The sequence below is a fragment of the Moschus berezovskii genome, chromosome 7, assembly GCF_049115385.1.
Source record: "Moschus berezovskii isolate FMDL1 chromosome 7, NW_MosBer_1.0, whole genome shotgun sequence".
NCBI lineage: Eukaryota > Metazoa > Chordata > Mammalia > Artiodactyla > Moschidae > Moschus > Moschus berezovskii.
In genome coordinates this window covers 53,484,001-53,500,420 of record NC_142466.1, presented here as the reverse complement: position 1 = coordinate 53,500,420, position 16,420 = coordinate 53,484,001, and the positions used below count along the sequence as shown (strand labels likewise).

Sequence of the window (16,420 nt, the reverse complement as noted above, 5' to 3'; positions counted from 1 at the left end):
TACCATAAGGCTGTATACTGTCATTCCATCTATTTAACCTCTATACAGAGTACATTATGAAAAATGCTGGGCTGGATGAATCACAAGCTGGAATCAAGACTGCCAAGAGAAATACCAACCTCAGACATGCAGATGATATTACTCTAAAGGCAGAAAGTGAAGAGAAACTAAAGAGCCTCTTGATGAGGATGAAAGAGTGAAAAAGTTGGCTTAAAACTCAACATTCAAAAAACTTAAGATCATGGCATCCAGTCACATCCCTTCATGGCAAATAAAGGGGGGCAAAGTGGAAGCAGACTTTATTTTCTTGGGCTCCAAAATTACTGCAGACAGTGACTGCAGCCACAAAATTAAGACACTTGCACCTTAGAAGGAAAGCTATGACAAACCTAGATTGCGTATTAAGAAGCAAAGATATCATTTTGCCGACGAAGGTTCATATAGTCAAAGTTACAGTTTTTCCAGTAGTCATGTATGAATGTGAGAGTTGGAAAATAAAGAAGGCTGAGCACTGAAGAACCAATGAAGTAGAACTGTGGTGCTAGAGATGACTCCTGACATTCCCTTGGACAGCAAGGAGATCAAACTAGTCAATCTTAAAAGAAATCAACCCTACATGTTCATTTTAAGGACTGATGCTGAAGCTCCCATACTTTGGCATCTGATGTGAACAGCCAACTCACTGAAAAATTCCCTGATGCTAGGAAAGACTGAAGGCAAAAGGAGAAGGCAGTGTCAGAGGATGTGATGGTTAGATAGCATCATCAACTATTAGACGTGAATCTGAGCAAACTCCAGGAGATAGTGAAGGACAGGGAAGCCTGGAGTGCTGCAGTCCATGGGGTTGCAAACAGTCAGACATGACTTAGCGACTGAACAACAACAATAAACTCTGTATTATTACTCTTGACTAAAGTCATCAGGAATGCATGAACATAAACTATGAAATAATGCAGAAAAAAAATGGTTTCAGTACTTTTAACACTTACAATTCAATTTCAACCATGCCTTTGGAACATCCTCTCTTCACAAAAAAGCCAACCTAAGATATAAAAAAAGACAAAGTGAGCTGTGTGGTGACATTTCCAGGTGAGATGTAGTAAAGTTATTATTATTTGTCAGATCAAGATTCTTTCAATAACTATTCTGTACATTCATTCCCTTCACTTTCTAACTGTACCCTTTCCTGACTTAGGCTCCTCCACTGTTTCCACTCACAGATGATAATATTCCAAGATACCGATATTTTAATATTCTAGTATTTATTGATCTTTCTATGTGTCTAACAGCCTCTTACAAACTCCATGACAAAGTAATTAACAGTAAGTAGTGCAGAGCAAAAATCTGAGCCCAAGTTATCAAGCTCCAGATCCTGAGTACTTCTATGGAGCTGCAGAGATTAAATACTATTAATAATCACTCTGAAAGTACCCACCCTGCTGTTAATTAGTATACACCTATCACCAAACACTTTTTAAAAAGTCCAATAAATATAGTAAATACATTTAAGTGAGCACAATTTATATCATAAAATAGATGTATTTAAGCTACTTCTTATAGGTATGTGAGTGTAAAGTATGAAAAAGGACCCTGGGCCTAAAAATATCAGATTTGATCTTAAATTAGGCTATAATTAATACTCAAAAAAGGTGAGAAATACACCTTGCAAATAACTATTTTTTTGATAGTGGTAATGACTATGATGATGATAATTATAACCACAACAGTTAACATTTATTAAGCATTACTATGTTTATGTTCTAAGTACTTGATATACAATTTCTCATTTAATACTCATGAGCAAATTTATGAGATATGTATTATATCCATTTTATAGATGATGAAACTGAGAACCAGAAAGATGAAAAAGAAAGTCTGTTCCTGTAACAAAAAAGTACAGTTTAATGATCAAGAGTACAGGTTTCAACATAGACCGTGTCCAGTTCAAATCTCAACTCTGCCATATACAAGCTGTTTCACCTTGATCAGGTTACTTAACATCTCTGTTTCAGTTTTTTCATAAATAAGGAAAACAGTGGCATTTTTTTAGGAGTGGGGCATCTGCTCATTAGGTTGCAATAATTAAAATACTTGGTACCAAACGGAAGAAATGAAAAAATTAGAAGGCAGTTCTTATTATAAAGTACTTGTACCAGTGGTGCAGAACATGCTTGTACTAAATTTTCATACTGCATTTAAATAGAAATAGAACATTAAAATTTTTTTTGCTAAGAACTTGGACATCCCCTGAGCACATCTGTGAATACACAAAGGTCTGCAATCTGTCATCTAAGAAAACTGCACTTCACAGCCTCCTTTAAAAAGCCTACCACTCAAGGGTGAAGACAGATGTATCTTCACAACAAAAAGAAATAAGAAGGTTGGTAAAAATTGTTACAGCCCAATCCATTCTGACTATGGCAGCCCTTGGAATACAATCCAGCAGACCATTACAGAGAGACAACTATTTAATAAACAATTTCTGACAATTTAAAAAACTACATATAGGGAATTCCCTGGCAGTCCAGTGGTTACAACTGGCACGTTCACTGTCACAGGCCTGTGTTAAGATTCCTGGTTGGGGAACTAAAATCCCAGAAGTGGTGCAGTACAGCCAAAAAACAAACATCACTTAGTATCAATAAAAATCTGAGTATGTCTTTGGAAATTATCTACTCCAACCCGTTCTCTGAAATAAAAACTGAATTCCAGACAACTGACTCAGGTTACAAAATCAATCATTACCAAAGCAGGATCTTTTCTACCTCATAAATGCCTCCCTTATGGCATTAAAAATTTTGTTTTGAATAAGTTATTTATAATCTTAAGAGGTATATAAATCAACCTTGTAACCTACATTAAATTTTGCTGTTGTTTAGTTGCTAAGTTGTGTCTGACTCTTTTGTAACACCATGGACCAGCTCCTTCTGTTCATGAGATTCTCCAGGCAAGCATACTGGATTGGGTTGTCATTTTCTTCCACAGAACATTTTTCGGTCCCAGGGATGGAACCTGCATCTCCTGTGTTAGCAGGTAGATTCTTTATCACCTGCCACGTAAGCTGGCACATTAAATATTAAGCCTTGCTTAAAAACCTATACTATCACTTTGATTATATTGTAATATTTACAGTAGTTTTAGAAGAATAAAAGAATCATTTCATGTTTTAAAAATATTTTACAGTGAAGTAACTCAAGTTTTAGACTTTCTTTTTAAAACATGTTTTTATGTGAAATATATATCAACAGTATATACAAACTTCATGAACTGTTTAGAAATAACAAAACAATTATATATCTACCAGTTTAAGGAAGTGATCACTGATCTGACATTCCTTAATTCATGCTAATTGCATTCTTTTTCTCTCAATTAATGGGGAAGAAATAGGGGAAGGAATAGTTAGGAGTTTGGGATCGACATGTACACACTGTTATATATTTTAAATAATAACCAATAAGGTCCTACTATATAGCACAGGAAACTCTACTCAATGTTATGTGGCAGCCTGGATGGGAGGTGAGTTTGGGTGAGAATGGACACATGTATATGCACGGCTGAGTACCTTTGCTGTCCAGCTGAAACTATCACAATGTTGTTAATCTGCTATACTCCTATATAAAATTAAAAGTTTAAAAAATGAAACAACAAATGTAATCTCTAAACTGATTTAATTATCTCTAAACTGATAATTCCTTTGCTTTTGTTTTCACTCCAAATATTTTTGGACTGTTCCAGAAAAAAACTCACATTACATATTTTTTTCCAAGATGGCTATTTCCTTAAAATTGTTTTTGATATTAACCAATGAGCCAAAGTTTTATTGTCATATAATATTCAATTATATTTGACTATTCCAGAATTTACCGCAAACAATACTTCTATAAGTATTTCCATGATTTCACCCAGTATAAATGCACAAAATCTGACTAGGGCACCTAGAAAGCAGAATTTTTGAGGCGCTCAGTTCAGTTCAGTCACTCAGTCGTGTCCGACTCTTTGCGACCCCAAGAATCACAGCACGCCAGGCCTCCCTGTCCATCACCAACTCCCAGAGTCCACCCAAACCCATGTCCATTGAGTCGGTGATGCCATCCAGCCATCTCATCCTCTGTCAACCCCTTCTCCTCCTGCCCCCAATCCCTCCTAGCATCAGGGTCTTTTCCAATGAGTCAACTCTTCGCAAGAGGTGGCCAAAGTATTGGAGTTTCAGCTTTAGCATCAGTCCTTCCAATGAACACCCAGGACTGATCTCCTTTAGAATGGACTGGTTGGATCTCCTTGCAGTCCAAGGGATTCTCAAGAGTCTTCTCCAACACCACAGGTAAAAGCATCAATTCTTCAGCGCTCAGCTTTCTTCACAGTCCAACCCTCACATCCATACATGACCACTGGAAAAACCACAGCCTTGACCAGATGGACCTTTGTTGGTAAAGTAATGTCTCTGCTTTTAAATATGCTATCTAGGTTGGTCATAACTTTCCTTCCAAGGAGTAAACGTCTTTTAATTTCATGGCTGCAATCACCATCTGCTGTGATTTTGGAGCCCAAAAAAGTCTGACACTGTTTCTACTGTTTCCCCATCCATTTCCCATGAAGTGATGGAACCAGATGCCATGATCTTAGTTTTCTGAATGTTGAGCTTTAAGCCAACTTTTTCACTCTCTTCTTTCACTTTCATCAAGAGGCTTTTTAGTTCCTCTTAACTTTCTGCCATAAGGGTGGTGTCATCTGCATATCTGAGGTTATTGATATTTTTCCTGGCAATCTTGACTCCAGCTTGTGCTTCTTCCAGCCCAGTGTTCCTCATGATGTACTTTGCATATAAGTTAAATAAGCAGGGTGACAATATACAACCTTGACGTACTCCTTTTTCTATTTGGAACCAGCTATTTCTTGACTTCCTACTTTTGCTTTCCAGTCCCCTAAAATGAAAAGGATTCTTCTTTGGGTGTTAGTTCTAGAAGGTTTTGGAGGTCTTTACAGAACCATTCAACTTCAGTTTCTTACAGCATTACCGGTCGGGGCATAGACTTGGATTACTGTGATACTGAATGGTTTGCCTTGGAAATGAACAGAGATCATTCTGTCGTTTCTGAGACTGCATCCAACTACTGCATTTCAGACTCTTTTGTTGACTATGATGGCTACTCCATGTCTTCTAAGGGATTCTTGCCCACAGTAGGAGATATAAGACTCATCTGAGTTAAATTCACCCATTCCAGTCCATTTTAGTTCACTCATTCCTAAAAGTCGATGTTCACTCTTGCCATCTCCTGTTTGATCATTTCCAATTTGCCTTGATTCATGGACCTAACTTTCCAGGTTCCTATGAAATATTGCTCTTCACAGCATTGGATTTTACTTCCATTACCAGTCACATCCACAACTGGGTGTTGTTGTTGCTTTGGCTCCATCTCTTCATTCTTTCTGGAGTTATTTCTCCACTAATCTCTCATAGCATATGGGACACCTACCGACCTGGGGAGTTCATCTTTCAGTGTCCTATCTTTTCGTCTTTTCATACTGTTCAAGCGGTTCTCAAGGAGAGAATACTGAAGTGGTTTGCCATTCCCTTCTCCAGTGGACCACGTTTTGTCAGCATTCACCATGACCCGTCTGTCTTGGGTGGCCCTACATGGCATGGCTCATAGTTTCATTGAGTTAGACAGGGCTGTGGTCCATGTGAGCAGATTGGTTAGTTTTTTGTGATTGTGGTTTTCAGTCTGTCTGCCCTCTAAAGGCGGAGAAGGCAATGGCAAGCCACTCCAGTACTATTGCCTAGAAAATCCCATGGATGGAGGAGCCTGGTAGGCTGCAGTCCGTGGGGTCGCTAAGGGTCGGACACAACTGAGCGACTTCACTTTCACTTTTCACTTTCCACTTTCACACATTGGAGAAGGAAATGGCAACCCACTCCAGTGTTCTTGCCTGGAGAATCCCAGGGACGGGGGAGCCTGGTGGGCTTCCGTCTATGGGGTCACACAGAGTCGGACACGACTGAAGTGACTTAGCAGCAGCAGCAGCAGCCCTCTAAAGGAGAAGGATAAGAGGCTTATGGAAGCTTCCTGATAGGAGAGACTGACTGAGGGGGAAACTGGGTCTTGTTCTGATGGGTGGGGCCATGCTCAGCAAATCTTTAATCCAATTTTCTGTTGATGGGTGATTTAACCCTATTAAATTTGCATATTAATCCATTAGGAGGCTTAGCCAGAATTTCTTTATGGTTTTTAAGCAGACATTCCTAAAATCTGTGAATGAGTTTTCTTTCTTTTCAACACCTATCTTTTCTCTTCTACCTAGAACTTCCAATACAATGTTCAATAGTAATGATAGCAGGTAACCTTGACATGTACATTTTCACAGATATTTCCTGAAATTAAGAAAGGTCCATTCTATTCCTACTTTACTAAGAGTTTTTAATCATAAATTACTGTGGAATTTAACTGAATGTTTTTATCTGTTCAGAAATTATTGAGTTCCACTTCTTTAAAACATGGTGTATTATGTTATATTATGTTAATTTTTTCCTAATAATCAATCTCATTTTTTTAATAACTTCAATTTGGTCACAATGTATTATATATTATTAAATTCAGCATGCTAAAGTTCCTTTTTTGAGTGTGATTTTTCCCTCCAGATTCTTGAGTGAAATGGGCTTGTTATTTTCTCATGTTATCCTTGATTGATTTGGGTACCTAAAGTCACATTTCCCTGTGTAAACAGTAACTTTTGCTGTTAGGACTAATCCACATTTTGTTTTTGTCTGGTGTTCTCTATGAGAAAAAACTTACCAGCTAATTTACCTTCTCTACTGAAGAGTCAGTTTTGGTAATTTAACTAGCTGTAGAAATATATACAGTCACAACTTTTAAAACATTTACACTTTAGTGGAATGAGTCTCATAATATTCTTATATTATGAATATATAAACCTCTGCTGAATTCTTGTAATGCCCTGGTGGCAGTCATAATTATTGTGAAATGTACTGTGCATGCATTTCCACTCTTTCTTATGTTTTCTAAAGATGTCCTTTTTCACATTTCGGTTTCTTTTCTCTTTCTCCTTTCTTAAGACTCCTTCTGGATTGTCTGGGCAGTGGTTATTTTTCCTCTACTTCGCTTCTCTTACTTTACCTTTCCTGTTTGGAAGTTACATATTTCTATTTCTTTTTTTTTTTTTAACTGGTTTACCCTACAAATTTTAACATGCATATTTCACTTAATAAACTCTTAAGTTAACCAATTATCTTAACTTTCTCCCAACAATACAGAGTACTTTAACTGTGATCACTGCTTTGACAACATTTAGTTCTATCTTCTTTGATTTAAAAAACTGACAAATGAGACATCAGTATTATTTTATACAGTTTATACATAATCTTACTACATGTTTAGTTGACTTCACTGGTGACATGGTGAAGAATCTGCCTGCAATGTGGGAGACCCAGGTTCGAGTCCTGGGTTGGGAATTTCCCCCAGAGAAGGGAATGGCAACCTACTCCGGTATTCTTCACTGGAGAATTCCATGGACATAGGAGCCTGGTGGGCTACAGTCCATAGGATTGCAAAGAGTCGGACACAATTGATCAACTAACACTTTCTATGTGTTTACCATTTCATTGCTCACATCTTGCTACCTCTCAGACTTTCTTCTGAGATAATTTTCCTTCTTCCTAAATTAAACATTTTCAAAGTTCCTTTATGAGGATCTCAGACTGTTCTCTCAACCCCTTCACATTCTGAGACCATATTACTACCAAGTTTGGTATTCTAAAATTTATCACAATGTGTCTATTTGTGTATTTCTTTCATTTACGCCATCTGGAATATATTTAGGTGCAATGAATCTGAGGATTCAAGTTTTTCAACATTTCTGGAAAATTCTTAGTCATTCGTTCTTTGAATATTGCCTCTTCCTTAGTCCATTATTTTCCGTTAACTATCAGGTCTCAATCTTGATTTCATACTTTTTATTTTTTTGCTTTAGCTCTATATTTCATTTTTAGAAAAACTGTCAAGTATTTTGGTTCACATATTCTCAAATATGTCTGCTTTGTTGTTTTACCTGTCCATCAAGTTTCTCTCCCATGTATTTTTATTTATATTCTCACTGATTCTTTTTCAAATTTACCTGATCTTTTTGTTACCTACTCCTTTGCAACCTTTCAGTAAAATAAACTAAATATTCCTAGTTTATATTCTATATATACAAGCTCTATAGGTCAGATTGTATAGCCTGTTGTTTTTATTAGCTCTCATTTTTGGTGGTTCATTTCCTCCTATGCTTTGTGATTTTGGGGGGTATGGATTCTTTAATTTCTTGGAACTTTACATTAGATTTCTTTTGAGGACTGTATTGAAGGCATTTTCCTTCACAGGATTTGCATTTGCTTCTGCCAGAGATATTACTAAGCGAGGTCACTCTAAACTAAAATTACAATGTATGTGTAGAGGCTTGTTTGAAAGAGTTTTTTTTTTTTCCTTCTACTGTTGTATTCAGAGATAGCAATGAGACAAGAAGCCCCGCTTTGTGATTTTTTTTTTTTCCTGCTACACACAGTACTCATAGTTTTATCTTCTAACTCTTCTACACCCTCAGGACCCCCAGTCCTATGCAACGAATTCAAAGCTGGGTTTCAGGGTACAAGGTAAGTAAATAACCCTGGGAAAACAACTCCAGAGGTTGCGGAAATCTTCAAATCCAAATTACTTTGTTTGTGCCCTTTGAAAATTTACTTCTCCTTTTCACAAGTCCAGTAATACATTTAAACAGCTGAATCTTACACTATTTCTAAGGCTGAAGGTGTTACACACTTGGAGAATTCTCTAGGAATATAGCAAACCACTTCTGGAGATGGAGATATCTGCCAACTTCATTATTTATATTCAAGCACAACACATTTGCCATACTAAAGGACTTAAGATGTAGAAATTGATTTGTTACTAAAAGCAACTCACGGTTTTGAATTTTGTTAAAAGTACCTATGTTAACTTACCTTATCTGCCCGTCCCATGAAAGCAGGTTTGCCTGCTAATCCAAGGCAAATGGCACACACGATGCTGGACTTCCCTGTTCCATTAGCTCCAATAATCATATTCAAGTGGGGCCCAGGAGATACTTCACAGACATCATATGTCCTAAATTATAGAGGTGAGATTACTGAGTAGAGACAAAAAGTGAAGAATATTTTCCTACTAAAGCACTTTTTCTTGCTTTACCATTATCACTATCTATAGGTTTCCTCAAGTTCTTTAAAAACCAACTAACCTTATAAATTTTAATGTAAGTAAGATTAGTTTATAGGTTGTTAATAATTTAGAGGGAAAAAAATCTGTCGGTGAGAGAAATGAAGAAGTGACATGTCCCTGATATCTGGAACTGGAACCCACAAGTAGTGTCCCGTGCCCACAGTTTCAGTTGGCTACCAACTAATTCCCCAAGAGTAAAAGCTTAGCCTATTTCTAACTTGCTAGGTATTCAAATAATTTAACCAAGCACACTTCAACTTTAATACTCCAAGAAATTAATAATTCTGAAATTCCAAGTGGTAATAAAATAAATACAGGTGGTAAAGAAAAGTATTTTCCGGCAGGTTTCCAACCCCACTTCTCTGCAGAGCATCCATCTGTCTTTTCAGAAGCTTTATTCTAGTAACAGCAGTCTTAAAACAACCCTTTACAACAGTTAAAACTAGTTTGGGAATTTCAGACATCTGGAAAATTATCTGACTTGGAGCTTCTTAATCCCAACACATGAAGCTCCATTCTTTTAATATTTGAATTTCCTACTGTGAACTGTCTTACTAAAATAGTGATGCAACTGGTATTTAAGCAAAGAAATACAGCAGAAAAAAGCACGAAAATTTCTGACCTATATCGTTAAACACAAATACTATAAACACAAAAAGCTGCCAAAAACTAAATAAAGACTCTGCAATAAAAAAAAAAAAAAAAACATTCTGACTCTACAATATGTTTACTGGAAATTCCCTTTTGTGAGTTCCCTTTTCTCTGACCTCCCCCTGAAAAAACTCATTTCAGAGGCCAGTTTACATACTTTATCTAGTACCTCATATATTCTCCATGGCCTCAGGTAACATCTATATATTGAAAGTCAGTTCAGATGATCTACAGATGCAATTCCCACCTCAAGAACTCTATTTGGATGTCCCACAACAGTCACTTCAAATTCAACATGTTCAAAACTATTACACTGGTGCAAAAGTAACTGTGGTTTTCCATTGTTGAACTTTGCTGTTTGATACTGAATAGATTTTCAAATAAATGTGGTTATGTTACACATCATTTTAATGCACATTTTTTGCCTCTTTTTGCTAATGACTTATTACTTGCTGTGTATTTTATATTTATTTTAGACTAGGGAAATGATGTTAAACAAAATGCAAATTCGAGCAATTTTCTTATTCGAGTTCAAAATGGGTTCAAAATGGGTTGGAAGGCAGCAGAGATAACTCGCAACATCAACCATACATTTGGCCCAGGAACTGCTAATGAAATTGCACTGTCTCAAGAAGTTTTGCAAAGGAGACGAGATGAGTAGCACAGTGGCCGGCCACTGAAAGTTGAATGACAACAACCAACTGAGAGGATCATCAATGCTGAACCTCCTACAACTACACCAGAAGTTGCCCAAGAACTCAATGTCAATCCATCTATGGTCATTCAGCATTTGAAGCAAATTGGAAAGGTGGAAAAGCTCGATCAGGGGGTGCCTCATGAACTGACAGAAAAAAAAATTGTTTTGAAGTGTCATCTTCTCTTATTGTATGCAACAACAAACCATTTCTTGATTGGACTGTGACATGTGACAAAAAGTGGATTTTATGACAACCGGTGATGACCTGCTCAGTGGCTGGACCAAGAAGAAACTCCAAAGCACTTTCCAAAGCCAAACTTGCACCAAAAAAAGGTCACGGTCACTCTTTTGGTGGTCTGCTGCCCATCTGATATACTACAGCTTTCTGAATCCTGGTGAAAAGAAACCATCATATCTGAGAAGTATGCTCAGCAAATCGATGAGATGCACAGAAACTGCAATGCCTGCAGCCAGCACTGGGCAACTGAATGGGCCCAATTCATCTCCATGACAACGACTGACCATACGTCACAAAACAAACTCTTCAAAACCAACTCTTAAAAAGTTGAACGAATTGGGCTACGAAGTTTTGCCTCAACAGCCACTTAAACTATCGCCAACCGATTACTTCTTCAAGCATCTCAACATTTTGCAGGCAAATCACTGCCACAACCAACATGAGACAGAAAATGCTTTCCTTTCCAAGAGTTCAACGAATCCTGAAGGATGGATTTTCACACTACAAGAATAAACAAACTTATTTCCTATTGGCAAAAATGTGTAGACTGTAATGGTTGCTATTTTGATCAATAAAGATGTGTTTGAGCCTAGGTATAATAATTTAAAATTCACAGTCTGAAACAGGAATTACTTTTTCATAAGCCTTAAAAAAAAAAATCTAAATCCACTCTTGTAGTCTCTTAGTGAAAGATATCATTATTCATCCCTCTGCCCACAGCAGAAACCCAGACATCATCTTTGATTCTTTTCATCTTCTTCACCTCTGTTCACACTACCCACCCACTCATCATTCCATTTATCACCAAGTAATGTTGGTAAACAAGAAAATCTGACACACCTTGTTTTTAAAAAAAGAAACAGATAAAATAGAACCCTTCATAATTTAGGTCTAGATCATCTTTTTCTACTTTCTATCTCCTTCCCCTATTCTCTAATTAGACCTCTAAAGTTCACCTACAAGGAATTTCTTTGAAAAAAAAAAGGAATTTCTTTCAGTTTCCTATCTTATGCTTCCTTCTTTCTCAAAGCTTTTGCACATGCTATTACTCCAGACTAGAAATCTCTTCCCTCTACTCTCAATCCCACTGGACTACTCTCTTCTAATCCCACCTTGACTCTCTTCTACTAATCCCACCTTGACTACTCTCTTCCAGGCCATTTCAGTTCTCTAGGCCTACTCTTCCTACTTCATTCCTAAAACTCAAAGTCCTCTCATAAAAATAAACAAAACCTTACTTAGTTCTGCACTTTCCAGCTACCTTTTCATTCTCCTCTTCACATCCAAGCTTTACTTCCTCACAGTCATTCATTCTTCTATGACTGCAAAGTTTTCCACTTCCACTACTTCAAATCACCAAAGATTTCCTGATTGCTAAATGCAGCAGGTCCTTTTCTGTACTGTTATCTGACTTCACTGTATCATATGATGTTTTTGAAGCACTCTTTTTCCTTGGGTTCTCTGATAATACTCTCCCACAGTTCCCCCCTTACTTCCCTGAACAGTTCCCTCTCAATCTGTGAGTTCTTCTGCTTGCCCTTAAACGTTGGCATTCCTCTGGAACTCTGTACTTGGACTTCTATTTCTATTCCCTTCGAGGCAATTTCAACCATTTCTGCAATTTTAACAATCACCTATACGAATGATTCTCAAGTCTCTCTCTGTTAACATTTTCCTATAAGCTCCTAACCCTTATAAATACTGCCCATCCAAGACCTTTTAGATGCCCCACAGGAAATTTCAATTCACAAGATACAAAAGGCATTTATTATTATCCTCCCAGAATTACTCCTTCTTTGGCACAGCTCTATACCAACTAGCCAAGAGAGAGACTTGAGAAAAATGCTCCATTTCTCCTTTACTCTGATGCCTCGCAATTAATCTGCAGACAAAATCCTGTCAAATCTATTCTTTCTGCTCCTGCTTTCCACTGCGAGACTCAAATCCCGATCATCTCTGCCTTCATATTGTAAAAGCCTTTTTGCCTCCAATCTTGCATCCTTTCTAAATCATCCTTCACACTGCTTCCAAAATAATACAAACCACATAGCGGTGCACGCGTGTGCGCTATTTCATTCATGTCCAACTCTTTGCGACCCTATGGATGTAGCCCACCAGGCTACTCTGTCCATGGGATTCTCCAGGCAAGAATATTGGAGTGAGTTGCCATGCCGCCCTCCAGGAGATGCATCCCCTGTCTCGTAACTCTCCTGCATTGGCAAGCAGGTTATTCACCACTAGCGCCACCTGAGAAGCCCAAACCACATATGCTGCCCTACTTAAAATGCATCCTGGCTACCTACAGAATAAAGTTGCAATTTCTCAGCACAGGAAACACACACCCTCAATAATCCTATATATCATCAGTATCAACTCTATCCATACACTCACTCACATCCTATGTTCTAGACATGCTAGGATACTGGAAATTTATTAAATATAGCAAACTGTTTCAGGCAGTTCTATGCTCTTAAGACTTTCATATCCTCCAGTACAAGGCCCTTCTCACAACTGTGGAGGAAATTAATCATTTCATCCTTTGTGCCCCAAGGCATCCTGATACACACACATACATATATATATATAAAATTATGGTAGGTACTTCATTGACTACATTTATCTTTCCTGATTTGAATTTAAACAACAATTCAGCTACTTATCAGATGAGTAAACCAGGACAAATTAACCTCTCTGAGCTTATCAGTGGAAATACTATAAAGAGTTATGAGGAATGAATGAGAATGCTGTGCAAATAAAGTACCTATTTCTACACCTGGTAAAGGATAGATGCTTAAAAAAATGTCGTTATTATTGTTTTTCTTTAAGCCACTGTGCAAGCTTAAAATATAATAGACAAATGAACTGCAAGGTGCTAGACGGATACACAATAGTTGCGTTACAATATCTTTACTAAATTTTAAAGTGAATACTATGATTAGTTGTCTGAAGGGGAAAGAAAGGAACCAGGGAAGAAAGTCAGATTTGAAAGAGTCAAGGCTCTGCTGGGTAGCGCAACAATTGAGAGCAGGGCTTAATTTTCTGGTACATTTCAGGAAATGTCTCCATCCATGACAACCATCACCATCTTTGTCCACCTGGCAACTGCGTTCTCTTCACAAATGCGCCACAGCATCACTGATTTAACTGTTGATTTTTGACTTCCCAGGACCATAGTTTTGTGAATTACAGATTACGTCTGCAGGCCGTGACTCCCAGCGGGAGGAGATGTAATTTCTACTACGTCCACTGCCCGCCATTTGACGCCTTCAAACAACTTTGGCATTAAGAATTAAAAAACTGCAATACACAAGGCACACACCTACCACATCAACAAACACGTCAATCTCCACGGCCCACAAGTAAATATCCTCACCGCAATCCCCAGACGAATTTACCGGAAGCCTCAAAAGCCAGGCACACCGCTACCGACCCGCCCCCCGCACGCACGCAGCGCGCGGCCCCCGCATGCCGGCCGCTGGCCCCCCACGCCGCGGCGCGGCCTCCGGTCACTCACAGGAAGTTCTCCATCGCGATGCGGACGATAGAGCCTTCCACGAAAGGCCCGGACGACGGCAGTGGCGGTGGCGCCGCCGGTGGGACCGAACTCTTTTTCTTGCTCGGGACTTCCGACGAGGGATCACTCAGGATAGTTCTCTTGGAGGCCAGGGGGCTTGGCGTGGACGTCTTCCTGCTCGGTGTCGCCATCCCGGCGGTCTCTCTTCCCGGCGGCGGCTTCCGTTCCCACCTACCTGCAGCCCCAGCGCGCCGGCGTCCCACTCCCGCGCGAATAGCGCGGCGCGCGACTGCGCGAGAGCCCGCCCCGGCGCCTGCGCAGTCCCTGCTTGGTAGCGTCACAGAGCATGCCCCGCCCCTCCACCCCTTGCGGGGCCTAGTAGACCCGAGCTGGCGGGAATGGGACTGGGTGGAACACGGGACCCCGCGGGAAGCGGCCTCGGGACAGCTGTGTACGTTTCTGCATTTTGCCGATTTTTTTTTTTAACTCAGAAAAAAATGTCAGCTGCATTTAATGTTTTGAAAGCCTTTTCAGCGCTCAAGGAAACATCCACGAGGGGAGGGAGTGCGGGACCTCTTCATCTTCTGACTGTGCTTTTAATCAGGTCCCCGTGTCAAAACAAAAACCCAACAAAGCAAGCTTTCAAATGACTCAATGCCAGCTCTTCTCTTAAAACATAGCTCTCGGGTCTGTTGCGGTCTCCAACAGGTGGAAAGATTGCACCGCACAGATTTTCTTCACTACCCCCCACCACCACCCCGCTCCCTAATTCCCTAGTAAGAATTCCTCCTTCGAGCTTTCTAGAAATGCCCCAGCGAGCACGCTGGCATCGTTGAGAGGATGCTTCCACTTAAACCTAGTCACGTTCATCTAGTTAACTCGCTTATCGGCCTCTGCAGGTCTTTGCTCATTCTAATAATGTCTGATCTACAATAGGCTAGGCTGAGGCAGTGAGGGAGCCAGGCAAGCAGGTCTCAGAGCTTACGTTCTGGTGTGGAAGACAGGAAAAGAACAAGATAACCTACATAGGATCAACATAGTTTCAGGCGGTGATAGGTGTCATGAAGGTAAAAACAGAATGAATGTAAGAGAGAAGCAGGGAAGGCCTGTCCGAGAAAGTGATACTTGAGCTAAATCCTGGAGAAGGAGCTAGCGGAGGAAATGAGAAAAGAGCATTCCAGGTAAGGACAGAGGCTCTGAGGTGGAAACCGGCAGAATGAGGGACAGAGGGAAGGCGGGCTAGGCTGCGCTGAAGTCAGCAAGTTTGCTTAGCGGGCCTTGTCCATCATTTTATCTTAAAAGCAATGGGAAGCCATTGGATGGTTTTAAGCAGGAGAAAGACAAGATCCGATTAAAGTTTTTAAATGGGGCACTCTGATTGCTGATTCCTCAGAATCAAGCATGGAAGTTGGGAGGCCATTTAGAAAGCTATTGCAGAAAACCCTGATTCCCCACTCCAGGATAAATTCTCATTTCCCAAGCCCCTGCTTCTCACACAACTGAAATCTGCACTCCTTAAAAGCTGTAACCGAGGAAAATAAAAATTTTTTTAAAAATATGAACATGTCTTGCTTGTTTTTCAGCAAATTAAATTATACCTTTAAAACTGTTCAAAAGGCAGGAAATAATCTTTTTTTAAAAAGGCCTTGGAGGGTATTATACCCATTGCTAGTACAAACTTATTGAGAAGTGACTTGGTAACCTGCTTCAAGAGCCTTAGAAGAGTCAAATTCTTTGAAGAAATCATTACATTTAGGGAAACCTAGTGGTAATATCGGAGAAGGCAATGGCAAGCCACTCCAGTACTCTTGCCTAGAAAATCCCATGGATGGAGGAGCCTGGTGGGCTGAAGTCCATGGGGTCGCTAAGGGTCGGATGCGACTGAGCGACTTCACTTTCACTTTTCACTTTCACACATTGGAGAAGGAAATGGCAACCCACTCCAGTGTTCTTGCCTGGAGAATCCCAGGGACGGGGGAGCCTGGTGGGCTTCCATCTATGGGGTCACACAGAGTCGGATACGACTGAAGTGACTTAGCAGCAGCAGCAGCAGCAGTGGTAATGTAATACAT

The 16,420-nt window shown here is 39.5% G+C and overlaps 1 protein-coding gene across 2 annotated transcripts in view; it reads right to left on the bottom strand.

Moving 5' to 3' along the window:
* The window catches only part of SMC5 (structural maintenance of chromosomes 5), a 108,756-nt gene extending 94,119 nt beyond the window's left edge, over positions 1–14,637 (bottom strand). For both annotated transcript variants that reach the window (XM_055428375.2, XM_088837929.1), the window contains exons 1-3: positions 14,349–14,637; positions 8,996–9,137; positions 990–1,042 (exon numbers count right to left, since the gene is read on the bottom strand). In XM_055428375.2, coding sequence (XP_055284350.1) covers positions 990–1,042; positions 8,996–9,137; positions 14,349–14,539 — 386 coding nt within the window. In that variant the 5' untranslated portion in view covers positions 14,540–14,637. The remainder of the gene's footprint in view (positions 1–989; positions 1,043–8,995; positions 9,138–14,348) is intronic.
* Positions 14,638–16,420: the final 1,783 nt, after the last annotated feature.